General features: G+C 40.9%; 1 protein-coding gene across 1 annotated transcript in view; it reads left to right on the top strand.

Annotated features, from left to right (window-relative positions):
- LOC133524556 (serine/arginine repetitive matrix protein 2) overlaps positions 1–20,990 on the top strand; it is a 202,417-nt gene that overhangs the window by 46,699 nt on the left and 134,728 nt on the right. The window contains exons 2-3 of the mRNA XM_061860642.1: positions 10,286–10,429; positions 10,971–12,640. Of these exons, the coding sequence (XP_061716626.1) occupies positions 10,286–10,429; positions 10,971–12,640 (1,814 nt within the window). The remainder of the gene's footprint in view (positions 1–10,285; positions 10,430–10,970; positions 12,641–20,990) is intronic.

Below are 20,990 nucleotides of genomic sequence, written 5' to 3'. Positions count from 1 at the left end.
GTCGACCTTTAGTACGCTAAAATATTTATTTTTACTAAATATAATACCAATTATTCTCTTAAATATATCAACAACTTGTATAGTGACCATGTTGCCCAGTATACGTCTACATTTTATTTATTTTTATTTATTTAGAAACCAGACAGTCGTATAAACATATCAACAATGCAATACAAACGATGTACCACAACAAAAGGAAAATACTTGAATACTTACCATTTTATGTTTGTACTGGAATTAAAATAATCAAGGAATTTGAAAATACAAGTAATGCTTTGGCACAGCCCTGCGTCTGAGATTTTGAATTTCGAACAAGAATAAAAAATGTTCGAAGTTGGACTACTGGGTTTAGAAAGACACCTTTCTTCTGAATACTCTTCATCTAAATACTCTACACTAGGAATAGTTGTCTAATTTTACATTATAATCAATCATTTGGCGGTTATATTAAAAATGCAGTATCACATAGTAAGTGACTATGTGTAAAAGCTCACATAGACTAGTTCTTCCAGTTCCATTCTTCCACTTGGTTCATGACTTGTGTGGCGTGTCACGTGAAAATGAATGGAATTCACCTTGAAGCCATCTGAGAGCAATTGTTGACGCTTGATTGGCTGATTTAGACTGTCTATTCATATGTCTGTGGCTGACAACTCGAAACCCTTTTTAATGTAACTTATTTAGGTGTGGAAAATGATATGATACCAAAGAATATTTGAAATTGAGGAAGGAAACTTTGTAGCCACAGTAAATTTACTGCCATTTCTCGGCACAAGATCAGAACTTTTAGAACGCCATTTCACTTTAATCCTTATTATTTCACTGATATGTGTTAAATACCAAAAAGTAGCGCCATCTAATAGATCAAATATCAAAGTTATGGCGGCATCGCTTCCACCATATTTGAGCCTTAGCGAGGCCCTAGCGACTTAACTAAGTGTTGAACTTGTGGCAGCGAAAATGTCTATATTATATGATATCACAATTTATATAACAAGTTACATGCAGCGGTATCATGGTCGTATTTCTGTCACATGTCATATCATGCATCACTTTAGCACTTACGTATTTGTTAGAGCGTGACAGGCTTGGTGACAAATGATAAACAACCGTCCATCCCTGCAGATCGTTTTAAAAATAAACAAACTCAAAAATGTGGCTTATAGAAAATTATTTTACTGTGTTAATGATGAGCAACTTAAATGTCACTCATAAGTATTTACGTAAAGAGGGAAGAATAAAGAAAGGGCTTTGCGATCCTAGCGAACTAACGGTACTTTTTTTTAATTCCATTTCGCGAGAAAAAAAATCCATTAACTAAATCATAACAAATCACCTTGGTTTTGATGTCGATCGCTGCAGCATAATATCTTCTAGGTATATAGGTTTCGCTTTTAAAAAAAATGTTTTTTTTTAAAAGGGTTGCAGTTTTTGAAAAAAAAGTGAAACATATAAACCTAGTTTTTCATTTAAGGTGCATGTTCAGATATTTTTGAGCACATTGGCCGCTTCAATATATCTGATGGCAAAAATTGTAGTATTGGACTGAGAAGCACTCCCTACGCGACAACCGTATCGTACCTTACGGAGGCTGTATGCTTGGCTACCCCGCCAAGCGCCGCTACCGTTACCCTTCACGCTCTGGCAACTACTTAAGGTTCCGTTTTGGGGGCACTTACCTTAAACTGTTTTCGGCCAATTTGACGACCGATCTGGCTTAGTGGATAGTGACCCTGCTTAGGAAGCCGATGGTCCTGGATTGTAATTCCGGTAAGGGCAATATGGTTGTTTCCAATTTTTTGAAACGCTTTTATTACGTTCTATATTAACTAAAAGTTGCCCTATAATTCAACTTTTTATACTAAAAACGGCTTTAAATATGTTAAATTAACAAAATATATTTACACAGATGCTTTCGCGCCCAAAACGCTGTTTGAAAATTGTGTGACGTCACAGTTTACGGTTTGACACATAACTACATACTCACGTAGAAGATACGAACTGTCAACTGACATTTGTCATTTGTTGTTTATCGCCTAACTGTCAACAGGGTCAATCCGAGAGTTGTGACGTCATCAGAATCCTCAATGACGTTTCGAGTTTGGTCACGTGACGTGTGCCAAAAGATATTTTAAATTCAATATTTACAATAATATGGTCATTACAGGTCCCCTAAAAGTAGTTTAACATGTTCTTATAATCCAAAAGAATTTATTGGGATACTGCCCTAGGATTTGTAGATGGAAACAACCCAATTATTTGTGTGAACACAGATATTTTACAAGTGCGTCTGTGGGCATGTTATACACAGACCAACACGTGTCCAGTACAATAATATCCTTAGGATGCTGTTAAGGCTAACGAGGTACTGTGGTGAATCAGGCATGTTCGCCGAGGCGCGAACGGACGGATTTTATGCCATTATACATAAAAGAGTGACCTTATTGCTACGACGTGTGCGCGGGAGTACTAACAGGGCGTTAGACAAAAATAAACGTAATTTCAGATCAAAAAAGCGATTCACATTTTGTTAGTAACATTTTAGATTTAACACTATGTAAGGCTTAACACTATGTAAGGCTTAACATTATGTTAGGCATAACACTATGTAAGGCTTAACACTAGGTGCTAGTCCAGCACCTCGACTGCCCGCTCATTAGGTACTGGACAGAAGTAGTTATTAGTAAGTCTAAGTAAAGCCCAAGATCCTAGCTATAGTACTTCGTCAATTCGTTGAAATTTAAATCATATTCAATTGAAACAGAGTCGTTTTTGCATTGTTTAGATCTGGTTCAAACAACGCGTAATAAACTCTATTTCTTACACAATAGGTTCAAATTTCTGTGGTTGTTTTTGGATTTTTCGTCTGTAAGGCTGGGTCTAGAAATTATTCAGTTCAACATTGCATGCAAATGCAGCAACCTGGGACCCAAACAACATTTAAATTCATATAATTCAATCAATAATGAAATTAAACGTGCATTGGCCCGCGCGGGCAAAACCCGTTGTTACCAACAATACTTTATAAACGACTAATGTTACAACTCGCCACAAAATAAATAATAGTTCAGTCGCCATCAAATATATCGGAGTGGCCGAGGTGCTCAAAAATATTTGAACACGCACTCTAACGTCTGGACCATAGAGGCGTGTTAAGATATTTGTGAGCGCCTTGGCCGCTCCGATAAATCTGCAGGCGACTGCGACTGTACTACCGTTAAAGGAAACTTCCTACAAAACCGAACTTTGACAGCGGTTCATAGAGGAATCATGTTGTCTCTTTCTAATGTATGGCACATCCGTTTCGGCTATTTAGGGTTGTCAAAATTCGATTGATTATCTTATCAGTGGTTGTGCACGCAAAGGAACGTCAAGTTCTTCCAAGGGGGCAAAGTTGTTGTGCTAATGTTTGATACCCGAGCAAGCGAAAGATTCCAAAATTGAACCAAGAGCGTAGAGTGGTTCGAGAAGTGGAATCTTACGTGTTGCGAGGGTTTTAAGGCACTGGGTTAAAAAAGTCATAATTTTTCACCACATCAACGCGAGGAAAATACTAAGTAATGAAATACAAAAAAAAATCATCAAATCCAAATTAACGTAATATAAAATTTATCTTTTTTTTTATATACTACGTCGGTGGCAAACAAGCATACGGCCTGCCTGATGGTAAGCAGTCTCCGTAGCCTATGTACACCTGCAACTCCAGAGGAGTTACATGCGCGTTGCCGACCCTAACCCCACCCCCCTCGTTGAGCTCTGGCAACCTTACTCACCGTTAATTCCACCAGGTAACATAAGGAAATAACTCAAAATTTGGATCTGATTACTTTGCCCCACATGTAGATAAAATGCAACTTTCTCATTAGTTTTTGAACAATCAAGAGGGCCTTTACCAGTTGGTGTGGTGAAAAAGCTATTACTGGCGTTTATTTCTCGCGCGGCATTTACAAAGCGATGCCTACTGTAAATTATAAGATCATATACGCCCTTGAGAGTAATATAATAATTAATAACCACGCGTTTAAGAGTGCTATAAAGACTGTAAAAACTTTTAAATTGCTTTAATAGCGGCGTTTAGTTATTGGTCAGGGCAATATTAGTTCTTTAATAACCGTTGCTTAATTCTGACAGTTGACCGAGCGAAAGCGAAGGTCTCAGTTTCAGCTTGGGCAAAAATACTTTTGTATGTCCGTATATTAACCTATACAGAAATGACAAATCGTACAAAACCGAAGTTTGACAGCGATTCAGTGACAAATCATGCTGTCCCTTACTACCGTATGACACTCTCCCTTTCAGCTATTTCGGGTTGTCAAAATTCAAGTCATTATCTTATCTGTGGTGGTACACGCAAAGGGACGTCAATTTGTGCCAATCCTAATAATTGCTCGGAGCAATGTTGAGCCAAATACGCCAGTACGCTCTAGAGTCTCCCCACTGCCTCTACAGGTCGCATTTTTCTCGTGAAACTTGGCCAACAGATTCGATAATTATTCGAGATGCCACGAATATTCGGCAACTATTCGGTATTCCGCATAGTTAGAAGTCGACAACCATTGTGCCATTTTCTCCCTATTTTGCGTGAAACGAGATAGCGCTACTCTAACCACCTCTGCTCCTCCACGAAGCCTAGAAGTGTCTTCAGGTTGCTAACTGCCCCTCTTAGTGTGCACGGAGCCCCTAGGTATTTGTTCCTGTATACTTCCACCTGTTTGCAGTGTAGGAGAATATCTTTTGTTGTTTCTTCTTCTTCCATGCATGCTCTGCACATGGGACTGTCTGGGTATTCAGCCTATAATGTAATAATATCTGTACAAATGATAGTAAAATTCGCAGTTTTTACTATTTTCTTATTTCCGAGACCAAGTCATAATTTTTTTTTGAGGTTGTTAAGAGGGAAGTGTACTATTCCATACAAAAGGAGAAAACTTTTTTCTACTTCTAAATATTTTCTTTTGTCCATGATTTTTTTGTATGTTACTGACACAATGAAAAACTAGGTTTATAGGTTTTCCTTTTTTTTCACTTTTTTTTCAAAGCTAAACCTAGAATATATTATGCTGAAGCGATCGACACCCAAATTAAAGTGATTTGTTGAGATTTAGTTAATGCTAAAAACATTTTTCCCGAAATGGAATAACATAGAAAAAGTACCCTTACTTCTCTAGGATCGCAAAGCTATGCTTCCCTTTTAAACTTTTTTATATTCACGTTCCAAACAAATCAGTGTCGACAGACATTCATTAGTGTTTCTAAATTGAAACCATTGGAGCCACTGGCCTCAATCAATCTTGTGTAACTTGAGCTCTCAACTCCCACGTAACGTTTCATACGAGGGCTCAACAAATACTGGTTAACGTCACGGATAGCGACACGCGTAAACAAAAACGGTACTTGCGGTTTGACGAAATTGCTAATTGTCGTTGCACGCAATGTTGAAAGCCCGCTCGACCAGTTGACATCACAACAGGCCCGAAAAGCCACGAAATCGGAAGGGGACAAAAGATATAGCGTGCTACGTGAAACTTGCGAGGGAAGAAATTATCGCGCGAGGTTTTACCTTAACTTGCGTTTAAAATTTTGTTGGTTTGGTTCCTCGACTATTTCTTAAGCAATTTTATTCTAAAATTAAACTGCTACGATATTTTAGATCGTGTCATTCAGGAAGACGGGTGCCTTGATTGGTAATGTCATGTTATTAAAGGTTAGATTTGACAAATGAGACATTAGACATGTTTTCGAGTTTTTCTATCGAGCCAACATTACCCTTTAGAGTCTGCCCTTGCAAATACAGTGCAAAATACTGTGGAAAAACCTCTACAACGAATCTCAACGGACCGAACATTTTTTATCGTTATATAGTATACACCCCTATAATGGAACAGGCATCAGTAATGGGATGGTACTCGTATGCACAAATCCTGTAAAACAAGTATTTATCATCAGTTTTTAATCGCTGGCAACATTTTACCATAAACAAGAGCCAAAGAGCTGCTTAAGTTTAATTTTTCATTGATATTTGTTATTTTGAAAATGAATGGCTGGAGCAAAAAAAACACAGTTTTAATTGGTTAATAATATTGAAACCAATTGCAGTAGCTTTCATTCAATACAATACATAGAAATCATAAAGGACGAATTGGACATTCAACTTTAAGCTTTTAAAGTAAAGCGGTGGAAATTTTACAGGTGTCGGTGAAATATCAAAAACACTCCAAATTTTCTCTTAGATGTTCCATGATTGGTGCCATTAATACAGAATGTAGGGTTATTTATATGTAGTCAAGAGCGCTACTCGTATTATTCGTGCTTTTGAGAAAGCATCCGAATACTAGCCGAGCCCGACGGCTGCGTTTCGCTACTGCATTGGGAATGTTGGGAATATATTTAGATTCTATACAAATTAAAAGTTGCGTTCGCAATAACATATATTCATCTATTCCAGTTTATAACATCATATTTATTAATATAATGTCGTTTTACGTTAAATGACTTGTAAACTTATAAGAGTTTATAAGCTTCTAAGCCTAGAAAGTCTCGAAAGGCGATAGCTAATCGAAACGAATCGATCCGAGTCCGAGGCAATCTTTAATCTCTAAGATAAACATACCTACCTATTTACTGGCTTTTCTTTATACTTTCTATTTGCTCTTTAGACATAGTGAAGGATAGAGAAACCTGGAATATTTTAGAGGAGGATTTTATCCGAAGGGGGTAGGGGGGAATCCATACGGATTAAAAAAACATAGAATAATGATATTATGGCATGATGGTGATATTTTTTATTCCTTTATAATTCAAGTGTGTCTATTTATGACCCAAAATGTACCTAATACTGGCAGTAATATTTTTTTTTTACTTATAATTATAATTACGGAGTGGGTGCCACAACGTAAACGGCATGTCGGCCTAAAAGGAGATGGCGGGACGATCTGGACGCATTTCTCATCAACTGGACGGATGCTGCAGTCCATTGGGAAGATTGGAAGTCTAGAGAAGAGACCTTTGCCCAGCAGTGGGACACTTAATAGGCTCTTTGTTACACAATACAAGAAGGTATTAAATAATAAAATATATCTAAAATATAAATATGAATTAGTGCCGACTTCCAACCAAACGGACGAAGGAAAATAATTTTCATCTCAGCAGCTCGAACAAGCCTACTTTCGTCATTCCAGGGAGTGAGACAAAGTAGCTTTTTAATTTAGTGAAGGCCATGAACTGCCACTTCATACTTCGGGGTCTATTAATATGAATTATATATTGAAATACATAATTCATGAATATGTATTATATTTTAAATTGACATAGTTTTGTTAAATTTAATCTGTATGGGTTAAAATAAAGCTTTATGCATTAATTCATGACTTATTTAAAGGTTTGTGGAAAACGCCGCTCTGGGTTTAGTAGGCTCCTCCCCCTCTTTCTCAATGGAAAGAGTCGGTATCTGAGAGTCCCAGATCCCCCTCCCCCCCAAAAATTGGCCCACCTCAGACCAGGGGGACGATGCGTACCAGCATTCCCACACCAACAAAAAAAAGGTTATCCTTGTATGGATACGAAATGAAATGAAAAAGTTTTATTTTCAGGCAACAACATAAATAATACACATGGCTGCGATGCATTTCGCAACCCGGCTGTGTCAGGGAGCCGGCCGCGGAATCGCCGAAACTTTACACCCTTCGTCCAAAATTCCTCTTATGAGAAGGTCGTTAGACGAACACTACGACTGTACCGACTGTAACTGTGTGTGTGCGTGTGTGTAACGACTGTAGGTAGATCATATCAAATCACCATTCAGTTTGAAATATTAAATTTACAGTTTGTAGTTTATACAATCGAATTTATGCTCTGATTACATGAATGAAAAAGCTTCAAAGATAATTGTATCACTTCACGGCCAAATTAAAAATCTTTTATTTATTTATTTATTTAGGAGCGCACTTAAAACATGCCGTGCTGTTTTAAATCTGTAAGAACGATATCCAATTTAGGATACACAAAGATCAAATCAACTATCTATTTCCTAATGCCATATAAACCGGATACCTAATTGCCTTAGCGTGCAGATACGACCATTAAAGTGGTCGCGGTAGTGACGGGCCCGCCGGGTTCAATGCCGGCATGTGCACGAATCGCTAAGGCCGTCTAAACGTGCATTCAGAGAATAATTTCTAGTATTTTGACTAGGTAAAGCTGGGTCCAGAGTATACGTGTAATGTAACAGGAATTCTGCGTGTGGACGTCACTAGAAATACAAATCGTTTTAATCCAAAAATTGTTTACAAATTGACATGTCAGATTGAACATAACATAAATCAGTCTGTAGTTCGTGTCATCCACGATGACGCGCGGATTTGTCAAATCTAACCTCTAACAACATGACAATACGACTCAAAGCATGCGTCTTGGTAAATCGATCACACGATCACATCGAAACATCGTTATAGTTAGGCGAATCAACTTTTTCTTGTCTAAAGTTTAAACTATTTTAACCTAATATTTTACATCATTAGTTAACTATGTAGTCTGTCAAGATATTTCCGTAAGTAGAAAAGAGCGGCTAATTGTAGGCGCGAAGGGTTATCGTCCAATAGACAATTTGAATTTTTCGCCTTTTTCTACTGACAAAGTTGTTTGATCGGCTATAGATTGTCCGAATAGGGGTGTTTCCTGTATTTAAAATAAATTATTTCACACCATACACGAAATAAAGCACCACAAACTATTAGAAAGATCTAGACCGCAGTTATGTTCAGACACAATTTATATTTAATAAATAGTTCTTTGAGAACTATAAAGAGTAGGTAACTTGACAGTTCCAAAAAAGAAACTGATTTGACTAACCAGTCAACTATCACATTGAGAGGGAAGTATAACACGTAGGTACTCGCCCATAAAAAAAGAGAAAATGTTTTTTCACTTCTAAATAGTTTCCATACTCCATGAGTTTTTAGTATGTTAATGAGTTAATGACACAATGAAGAAGTTTATTAATTTACCTTTCTTCAAAATTTGCAATATACAACAATTTTTTTTTAATCTATTAACCTAGAATAAATTATGGTGAAGCGATCTACATCTAAATCAAAGTGATTTGTTAAGATTAAGTTATTGGAAACCGTTTTCTCCCGAAATGGAATTTCATACAAAAAGTACCGTTATTTCGTTAGGATCACAAAGCTATTCTAAGCTTCCCTCTATACTTGACAACAAAACCTATAGTGCCGAGCAGCGCCATCTATCCTTAGCTCAGCTATCAAAACTTTTTTTGCACCATTTCAGCACCGTATTAACTTACTCAATGGCGTAGCTAAATCTCCGTACATTTTCCTTTCCCTTGACATTACCTTCACTGATAACAGTAATAACGCAACACCGTTATCTCTAGTTCTATGACTCATTCAAGGTCACGTTACAGCTGTACAAATATCTTACAAATTAAAGTTAAACGTTGTTCTAAGATGTAACATGAACCATAGATGTTACTTTTGTAGATTATCTGACGTTTTGGCTTTCGTTTTATTTGTTAGGCATATATGCGTAAACAATACCGGCTTAGAATCGTATGGAGTAAAATTAGTTCCAACGGCTGCCGCTGGCATTACGTGTGTTTGTGACAATCAGCGCCACTTATCCCTCCACTTACTTTGCAGCTTGCCAACAGCTCACATTTATCTTAACTTCAATTAAATACTATCTTGACCTTGAGTTTTGTCGATGTTTATAAGTGCCTTAGTTCTGCAGCTGACTGTACCTAAGTACCTTTCCAATGCATAATACAAAAAGTTTCACTCACATTCTCTGTGGTTTATAGGCTTTATAACTTAGTTAAATCGAAAACGTTATCATTATAGCAACATAAAACATCATAATATGAATAAAAAGTTGCAAAAGCTAAGACACCAATGAAGCTGGTTATGACTGTTATGAGACCTCTCACATTTTTCGTTCACGACTCGGCGGTGCATCGTTGCGTCATCTAATGAAATAATAAGAGAAAGCACCATTGTGCGCCACGGCGCGCTCGCCATTTCATATGAAAATGAACCTCATTGTTCAGCGCTGCGAGTATTATGCATGAACTATTGTACATATCTCACTAAACTACCTATGTAGCCTCTATTGTGTGTATTTTGTTCTACGTAGCGAATTTTATTGCAAGCGAATTAAATTACGCATAGTAGTATAATTTCGTAATCATTTCAAATATAATTTATTTAGTTTGTGTATATTAGCGCCATCTAACGGCGAGTAGCAGTACTAATGACTAAATTGTTCACAGGCGACAATGGCAGCAACCACGCACTGTACCTCGAAACAATAGTAGAAGAGACGAGCGATGACCTCCGTTCCGAGCGGTCATCTGCAGCGACATGGCTTTCTGATTCGGACGCGGACTCAGTCATACACGTGCGGGGAAATGCTGGTAAGTTTTTGTTTTTAACGCCATCTCGCGGGCGATAGCTGCACCTTTTAGAAGCATATTAACGACACTACCTTTTAGTTCTACTAAAGACAACAAGATGGCGCTACTATATGCACGTTGAAATGACAGATGCAATATTTTGACTTCACTGGATTCAAAAATAACCACGCGTTTGCAAGCTCACTCATGTGCAGGAAATCATGACAGTAATAAAACGGTATTGGGGAGACAAAGTATGAGACGTTGCTATAACTATTTGGCAACTGTCATGTGTTTCCCAATTCTGCATTAGTTGGATTGTTTCCAAAATCTCATAGACGCGTTCGCGTCATTGTCATTGCCGGTCTCTGGCCGTGGCGACGTGTTAGAAAACTGTTGTACAGTCAACTTACTCCGTGAAGTTTGTGAAGTGTTGTTTAGAAATTATCCTGGATAGTAGCAAAGCACTTAGCTTAGCACTTTAGCACGGACTGTGAAACTCTCCTGCGTACCCACTGCGCGCGATCAGTTGCGGTATAGTGTAAATGGTGCTTTGTTGTAGGATCAGAGTGCGACAGCGAATCAGAGCGCGAGTGGGCCTGTCCGGCGAAGCGGCGGCGGCGCGAGCGGGCCTCCTCACCCACCAGCACAGGCTCGCTGTCCCGCTCCTCCAGCCTCGCTCAGTTCGAGTCCCTCGAACGCTCATGCGCGGCGCCGGCGTCGCCTAGCCTGTCTCCGGACTCCCTAGAGTCTCCCGTCGCTTCACCGCCACCTGCCCACCTGCCACCCGCGCCGCGACCGCATCTCTCCGCTGAGAACTTAAGTGAGGACAGTGGGTACAGCGAGCGCGCTCGGCGCCCGCCCCCGCTGCGTCGGCAGCCCGAAATAGCGCCGGGCGCTGCCGGCTCTGCGCCCAACCTCGCCTCGCCCAGTGCAGAGCGGCGTCCAGCCCGCGCTGCGCGCGCCCTCTCCCTCCCAGCCGAGCTCGACGTGTGCGCCGAGCCGCGCCGGCACGCCACCGCGCACCGCGCGCGCTTTCGACAAACCTTCGAGGTCACCGAGAGCTTCACCGTCAGCGTGGCAGACCTCACCGCGCTAGACTACCGCGGCGGCCCGCGCCGTCCGCGTCTGCCCCCGCCGCCGCCGCCGCGCGTACATCCTCCACCACCTCCCCCTGTCTACATAGCTCGACAACCCTCTCCTCCCGTGCGAGAACCCAGCGCTGCCAGCGATGATACCACGGAATCCGAGATCGCGTTCGCGCGCGAGATGGAAGCCACCGCACGGAGACTCGACGAGGCCGCGAAACGCGCGCTGGAAGATACGGGCAACTACGATCGGGAGCTGTCCGTGCTGACGGCGAAGAGGCTGCGGGACTCGTGGGGCGCGTGGGACGACGTTTTGGACGAATTGCGGCGGCGGATGGAGCCGTCACCGCCGCGGTCGCCGTCGCCGCGCGCGCCAGCGTTCTCGTCGACGCCGCTGCGCTCCGGTGACGCACGGGTGCGCTCAACACCTGAGTTGCGCGCGCGCGAAGCACCGCGAGAGACGCCTGAAGAGTTGCGCGCGTCGCTGCAGTTAGTGGCGCCAGCGCCGGCCGGGCCGCCCGCGCGTTCCATTTCCGCCGGTTCCAAAGGCGTAACGTTTTCGCCGGTGGTCGCCGAAGTCAGCTGGCGCGAGGCGAGCGCCTCATCCACGAGCGAGAGCGTATCATCCACGAGCGCGAGCGACGACGCGGCGGACGCGGAGGTAATAGTGGTGGGGGTCGAGGCGCCGCGCGCGCCGCACTCAGACCGTTGCGCTGCGATGACGGACGCGGGCGCGCGCGCTCCGCGCAGCCGCATAGCGGGCTTCTTATCCCGCTTCGCGAACTTCCGTTTCTCGGGACGCAAGGAGAAGAAGACTCGCGCAGGCGCGAACGGGCGGGGTGCTCCGAGCCCGGCAGACGCGGGGCAGGGACCGCGCGCGGCGGCCGGGCCGCAATATGTCCGTATCCCGTTGAAGGAGGAGGTGTCGCGCGCGGCGGGACCCCCGGCGGGCGGCGTGGCGCACAAGCCTCCGCGGGCGCGCCCGCCGCCCGCTCCAGGAGTGCTGGAGACGGACGTGGACACGCAGCGCACGGTGCTGCACGCGCGCTCGCTGCTGGCGCTGGCCCCGCCCGACCAGCGCGCGCCGCGCCCACACAAGTCCATGGAATTCCTCCTCGACAAGGAGAGCGCACAAACCATACAGGTGAGCTAAACGAACTATCCAATAATGTTAAGTAATTCTAACCTGTCTGTTAAGGCCGGTGCCGCAATGTTTACAAACAGCGCGATCGATTGCCGCTCCCCGCGCCGTTGTTTCGCGCAATTTTCAATAAGGCCGGGGAAAGCGCATACACGCGCGGTGTCACGTCGAAACGCGGTTCACGGCTAGCACTGATCAATTTCGGCACGACTGCCGAAAACTTTCTATTTCTATTTACCCAGTATCCAATTTAGCGTAAAATTTTAGTCAATCTGTGTTTAAATAACCTTATCTAAATATGTACATACATATACATCTGCATTTTGCCTAATCACATGAATGTAGAACACAGAACCAGACTCCCCAGATAACGATGTTCCTAGGACCTAAATACCTACTAACTACTGTACCTACTTAGATACAAATTATAATAAATACACGTTTAATGCATAACGAGGTGTTTTACAAACATAAACCAGTTATAAACTGATCGAACACCACACAGTTACCGCATCATTCTTAAACACCAGCAGTCATGTCGAGCCATTAAACAAAGCATTTAGCAATCGCTATTACAATAAAATACACTGTAAAAATACCTACTCTTATTACTTATTTTGTTAGTTATTGACAGGTACGACCCTCGTCAATCTCGTCATAGTTATGTAAGGCTATTCTCTAGGTAGATATGAGTATTTATTTATACCTACGCACTGTCAGTCTGTCACGTTCGTCATTAAGTTTATTTGTAATAGTTTTCCTTTCAACATCATTAGGTTAGTTAGTATAACACTATTCTACAATTTATAATAAATTATCGATACCAGACTTTTAGTCTTCCCTAATGTATCTACTTATAATTAAATAAATAAATATTATAGGATAGGACATTATTACACAAATTGACCAAGTCCCACAGTAAACTCAATAAGGCTTGTATTGAGGGTACTTAGACAACGATATATATAATATAAATATAAAAAATAGAAATTCTTAAATACATAGAAAACACCCATGACTCAGGAACAAATATCCATGCTCATCACACGAATAAATGCCCTTACCAGGATTTGAACCCGGGACCATGATGCTATTACCACAATAAAAAATAAGTAGTGTGCAAAAAATAAGTAGTATTCGACGTGTCATTAAAAAAATAATAATTACAAAACACCTCTTCCTCCTCGCGTTGTCCCGGCATTTAGCCACGACTCATGGGAGCCTCGGGTCCGCTTGACAACTAATCCCAAAATTTGGCGTAGGCACTAGTTTTCACAAAAGCGATTGCCATCTGAACTTCCATTCCAGAAGGTAAACTAGGCCTTATTGGGATTAGTCCGGTTTCCTCACGATGTTTTCCTTCACCGAAAATCGACTGGTAAATATCGAATGATATTTCGTAGACAAGTTCCTGAAAACTCATTGGTACGAACCGGGGTTTGAACCCGCGACCTTCGGATTGCAAGTCGCACGCTCTTACCGCTGGGCCACCAGTGCTTCATACAAAATAAATAAATATTATAGGACATTTTTACACAAATTGACTACTTTGGACCCGGGTACGTCCTTAAATTACGTCCAAAAGAGAGGTATGGGCATTGTGAATTTCATCTCGCTTTGTGTGGTAGGGCACAGCCTGTGGATGTCATTCCAGATCTAGAGCAGAGCCCAACTGGGGAAGTACCTCCACCTTACAGAAAACCGCAGCCAAATAACACTAGACCCTACTCATAGTGTTGTGTTCCTGCCGGTAAGTAAGGTTGCCAGAGCTCAACGGGGGGGGTTTAGGGTCGGCAACGCGCATGTAACTGGAGTTGCAGGCGTACATAGGCTACGGAGACTGCTTACCATCAGGCGGGCCGTATGCTTGTTTGCCACCGACGTAGTATAAAAAAAAAAAAAGTCCCACAGTAAGCTCAATAAGGCTTGTGTTGAGGGTACTTAGACAACGATATATATAATATATAAATATTTATAAATACTTAAATACATAGAAAACACCCATGACTCGGGAACAAATATCCATGCTCATCACACGAATAAATGCCCTTACCAGGATTTGAACCCGGGACCATCGCCTTCGTAGGCAGGGTCACTACCGACTAGGCCAGACCGGTCGTCAGAATAATATTAACAAGATACCGTCAGTCTAAATTAACCACAACCGCAACGTGTTCAGAATTCAGAAAAATAATACGCCCCGCATTCCCCTACACCCCCTACACAAAAGGGTCCATTTGCGAAGGGTAGTCTGAATGCGTACCGCGGGACATGTAAAAAGTACATCTACCCTGTCACACGAGGGACCACAACATGTGTCCCGTTTAATTCTTCAATGAATGTTGCCCGAGTATTTGTTAATTGTTAAACGGTCACCTAGTTTCGGCGTAGTTTTTCGGGTCTCTTAATTTCTTCCAAAAATAAAATTAAGGGGAAAGGGGACGGTCGCTTCTCTATACAAACGTAGTCCCCATTTTCCTCTCTAGATATTGACATTATGGAAAATATTTTTACATAATTTGATGTATTAACAATAGCAATATATGGCCCTACGTTTGACTTTTTTCTCAATTAGGAGCGAATGCTCCTAACTCTTATAATAATCAAAAATTCGAAAAAAGAACAACAAATTGTGTCAAAATATTTATAATAATGTTAGTATCCAGACGGGAAAATGAGGACTAAGTTTGTACGAAAAGGTATATTTTAAATTTACGCAATAATATTTACGGTTTTATTTTACGCGAAACTATTAAAAATGATTGTTACTCTCGTGTACGTAATGATATTAAACTTTTATAGTTACAGGAGGCCTACCGCGAACCACGTTCGACGTGTTGCCTCTCTGTCGCCCTTGTAAATTCGTACGTAAGCGTGATAGGGAGGTAACACGTCGAACGTGGTTCGCGGTAGGCCCTCTGTTGTCTTAATGCTCACTACACGATTCTAATAGTTTTCTATAATAGAAAAAGTACCAAAGTTAGTGTATGGCTCCATTTTGTTATAACTAGGGTCTCGTGCGCTAAGCGTATGGCAGTTCAGTAGGGCTAAGATGGTCGGCTTTTTATCATTTCTCACCATGCCTGTCACGTTCTAACAAGTATGTAAGTGCGAAAGTGACGGGCATAGTGACAGACGATATAAATGGAACCATGCTGCCACTGCTGATATCACAAAATGTTATATAGCGCCATATACCATACACCGCCATCTACTGTAACTGTAATTCGTGTTAATATAAACTACTATAGACATGGCCAAGTGTGGTAATGTCTTCATGAATGTCAAATTTCTATGTTTATTATAATAATATAATCGTGAAAGCCGAAAAGGACAAGTCCAGCAAGTACCTAGACTTGGCTCACGAGATAACCGCCATGTGGGATGTTGATTCGACGATCATTGTCCCGATAGTCGTTTCAGCGAACGGTCTCATAGCGAAGAGTCTCGACCAACACCTTGAGAGACTCTCGCTAGGTGGTTGGATCAAGGGTCAGATGCAGAAGGCGGTGATCTTGGACACGGTGCGGATAGTCCGGCGGTTCCTCTGTCTGCGGCCCTGACCACCGGCAGCTTGGGCCGTGCCCCACTGCCGGCGGCACCCTAGGTTAGGTTTTTAGGGTTCCGTACCCAAAGGGTCAAACGGGACCCTATTACTGAGATTTCGCTGTACGTCTGTCCGTCCGTCCGTTTGTCACCAGGCTGTATCTCAAGAACCGTGATCGCTAGACAGTTGAAATTTTCACAGATGATGTATTTCTGTTGCAGATGATGTATGTATGTGTGTTTTTGTAATCTTCTTTTGATTCAAATAAATTAAAAAAAAAAAAAAAAAATTTAAGGGGGCTCCCATACAACAAACATATTTTTTTTGCCTTTTTTATAAATAATGGTACGGAACCCTTGGTGCGCGAGTCCGACTCGCACTTGCCCGGTTTTTTATAATGTGTTTATATGTTTTTGTATTGTTTTGGTATGTGTTTTAGTATTTTACTTTTACATATATTCATGTTTTTTAAACCTAAAATAAGAAGGAAATTAAATAAAGAGGATAATAAAATTAATAAATAAATATAAAATGTCAGCGTATTTTGCCTCTGGACTGTGGACATGGTATAGGTACTCGTAAGGTATATATTTATATCTGTGCCGCCCACCGACTATATAGGTCGATTGATTGCGGGTCGATGAACTTACCCAATTGCGAAAGGTTAGCGCGTAAATAATGTGCTATTATGGAATAATCTCAGGTGCCTTCAGGTATATAAGGAGTGTAAGGACAACCCTTCATCCGTCAACGTCCGAAATATTGGACAACCTTGCACCATCTTTTTGCTTTTTTCATTACCTTAAAACTATCTATTATCCAAAATCACCCTACTATGGTCCAAAACTGATGTTAGTGTGTAATTAATGTAATTTTTTTTTTTGACTATTCAGTCCGAGGAAAAATATTTTCATAAATGAGAGAAATCATGACAAACCCGAAAACAACGTTGGTATTCGTACTTAATGCTCTCTACTTTAATGTTTCGTGATGGCCGGGTAAAATATTACTAGACTGCCATTTCGTATGACCTCTCTCAGTTGCTTTAAGGTTAGCTGGAATAGATCCCTTAAGGGGATAAGATCGCCTTTGTACACATTTACTGTATTCTTTTTGTTTTATGTACTTGTTTTGTGCAATAAAGTGTTTACTACTGCTGCTATAATATTGAATTATAATCAGAAACAGTCACATACTCGTAACTATGCGAAATATAACCGTAATATTTTATAACGTTCATACTTAGCAACGCATGTCACACGGTCGAAAATTCGAAATGTTTGAGAAACTAAATAAGATGGGATGTGTTGTATCAATGCTCTGCATACCTAGTCTTACTAACAAAATATAGGCTAGAGGTCATTACGGGTAATACTTGCTACCTTCGAGCAACACCGGCTTCCGACACATCGGAAGGGAGGAGCCTAAGCAATCAGGGCCGGATTTAGGGGAGGGCAACCGGGGCTACAGCCCCGGGGCCTCCACAAAAGAGGAGCCCCCACAATAGCGACTTCGGAAAATTTACCATTTTATTTGGAAAATAATTTGGGGCCAGGGGGCCTCCACTCCTTTATTGCCCTAGGCCTCCAGACCTCTAAATCCGGCAATGTAAGCAATATCTTACCGTCCAAATCATTCTGCCATTTTTTGCGGGGGAAATGTGCATACAGTCGCACTTCTCACATACAAAATCCAATCTGTAATGACGACACAAATACATAGAAAATGACACACGTCAAAGACAAATCTTACACACCTCGATCACTTTTTGTGTACGAGCGAGTCACAACATGCACCTACATACAGGCACAGTCACGTCTGAAAATATCGATACGAAAAATGTGCCAAAAACTTGTATACACTACCTTAATATGTGGGCAATAAAGTCGTGTATACAGTGTATACATATTTTTGTCACTTTTTTCGTATCAATATTTTCAGACGCGACCGTACCTATGCTTCGCTTCGGCAGAGGGGAAATAGTACGAATGCCCTCTCCCTTCCCGGCGTTGCTCGAAGCTTGCTACTTACGTTTAGTGTCAAATGCATTTTTTTATACCACGTCGATGGCAAAGAAGCATACGGCATGAACTCTGAATCAACACTTATCAATGTGTACTATATAAACAAATTTGAAGGCCTGCCACACTTACCCGGTGACCTTAACTACAAACAATGACTGTTTGTAAAGTTATCAATAGCCCACGGGCGGAATGAAATATTTTGGGAACCGCAGAGATGAGAAATTCCTGGTATTCTTTACAAACGTGATAACCTGATAAATGATAACGGACTGAATGCCGCCTATTGTTCCCACTGTTTTTTTGTCTGGCTTCACGCTTTCGTTGGATTGGCTTCCGAGATGTTTATATCATGCCACAAAAGTTTTTAACCCCTGACGCAAAAAAGAGAGGTGTTATATGTTTGACGCCAATGTCCGTCTGTGTGCCTGACTGTGGGCAACGCAGCTCTCAAACAGATGGAGCGATTTCAATCGAGTTTTGTTTACGTGAAAGCGGCTTTCCTTGCGGTGGTTCTTAGATATGTTTGATAAAAATCGATTCAGCAGTTTGAAGAGTATCAGCTATTTTCCAAAAAATGAATTACGGTTTTTTTTGTATTAAATGGATTTTTTTGACATTGCGTATTGGTACCTCCCTTTTCCAGGCATAGTACGATTTATCGACCACATACGCGCCATTAGAATTTCAACTTTAGCATTCCGATTTAAGGTTCAAATTAGATTACACTTTCAGGAACTTGTCTTGAAATGAATCATCAAAGCTGGATTAATTGGAATATATTTATATTTTTTGGGAAAACCTTGTAGATTGGTGCGGCCTGGAAAAGGATTAATGTTTTTGACGGACACTTTTTGGTACATGGAGATTGCATTCCTTGCCTCCACTTTCCATACTCGCGTTCTTCGTAAGCGCTTCATAACGCGGTGTCTGTTTAGTCTGTGAGGTGTCGTATAAATAATATAGTTAACCGTTATTAGTGCACCCGGCATGGGCTGACTCATCCTGAAACAATGACGGGCTCAGCAAGGATCCCCGCATTTCTGGGTGTTTCTGATAACTCGCGTCGCACGTTTGTAATGGGATTAAATTCACTATTCACTCCATAAATAGGACTTTAAAATATCGCTTAAGGGCGTCCGCCAGCTGGCGCGGTTGCACAGAGTGGTTTGACGAAAAATGAAGCTCTTTCTCACTGATCTTCCCGTTTTTTGCGGGTACGGTTTTCTGCAGGATACCATCGGAATATCAGAGATGTGAAAAATAGTTTACAAATAGTGTTTAAATGTAAAATACAAATACTTCCTTGATATATTATTTCAAATGTAAAATACAGAATTTTTTCAAATATTGTGAATACCTAGTCTGAATTAAAAAATATTTACTCGGAAATTCAAAGTTGGAAAGGCTTTCTTTATTCTTTAAAAACAGTGTGCCAATCAGACCTCTAGAGTGCAAAACGTCTCGTTTGTGTTTTACCAGGGCGAAAAGTGTGTTCACCTCTCATGCCTTGAAACCCTCGCAATACTCAAAATACTACATTTTTAACCACTCGCTACGCTTGTGGTCATGTGCGGCGTTACTAAACATATTCACCAGTTCCACGTTAAAAGAATAAGAGAGTTGCAAGTATTGTAACGTCAGACGGGATTGTATCTCCTACTTACTTACCTACTAGAAAGTATTTTGTAAACAGAAAATAGGTCCCAAAAACTATTTCAAATAAAATACAAAATAATTTTCTTCAATAGGTATTTAAATACAAAATAGGTATTTTGTATTTGCATTTTAAATACAAGTATTTCAAATAATTCACACATGTTTGCGGTGCGCGTAACTTCGATTGTATGGCGGCACTAGGATCGTCTGATCTCCACGGATAAAGTCACGAGCCCAGTCTAGTCTAGTAATTACCCATATCGCCTAACATCGGGCCCCGTGGCCCGCATACCCGACATATCTAATCAAAAACCTATTAACTAACGAATGACCGTACTATCTAGCTATCAGCTTCAAAAATATCTATACACATATCGCCCTATCACTGTGCAGTAAGAATCAATTTTGTAAACATATATTTGGCTTCGGCGCTGGAACCAGGACAATGGAAGCGTAGGTTGTGTGACGTATGGCAAAAACGGCTTTTACCTTTTGAAATTTGTAGGATAATATGACTTTTTTGAATTGGAATGGTGATATAGAAATCGTTTATTAGGGTATTGTTTAGTAATCGGTGATTAGTACAGAAATGTCTTTGCTTGGGTCATGTTTGTGTTAGAGAAAATACGGTATTATGTGGGAATTCGTAAGTGAAACTCTTTTCGTTGGCATGGCAATTTCAATCTTGAAGTGAATGTTATAAAGTTTAATTTTGCATGATTTGTAATTTGAAGAATTCAATTGTATTCAAATTTAAAATGTTTGGGTAGTGATTGAAGTGAAATATTGTTTTCTTTTTAATTCGGCAAATGGCAATTTCACATGTGAACAATTTACAGGTATGTAATAGGGTCAAAATTATTTTTCTTGTTTTTTTTTGCCCACAAAAATGTGACGGAGTGTACCTTTTTGTATAGTGATATTTAGTTTGTTATTTTTCTCAAGTAAAATATAATCTACAGCTATAAAGACATGCAATAGCACTCGACTTTTTAGGCCGTAGCTAAATGACAAAAAACGGAACCCTTATGGATTCGTCATGTCTGTCTGTCTGTCCATCCGTATGTCACAGCCACTTTTTTCCGAAACTACAATACATTTTGGGGGTTCCCCATACTTCTAAGTA

This window comes from Cydia pomonella, chromosome 1 (assembly GCF_033807575.1).
Source record: "Cydia pomonella isolate Wapato2018A chromosome 1, ilCydPomo1, whole genome shotgun sequence".
Classification (NCBI taxonomy): domain Eukaryota; kingdom Metazoa; phylum Arthropoda; class Insecta; order Lepidoptera; family Tortricidae; genus Cydia; species Cydia pomonella.
Note: the sequence above shows the minus strand (reverse complement) of the source record. Positions and strands in the feature narration are given on the sequence as shown.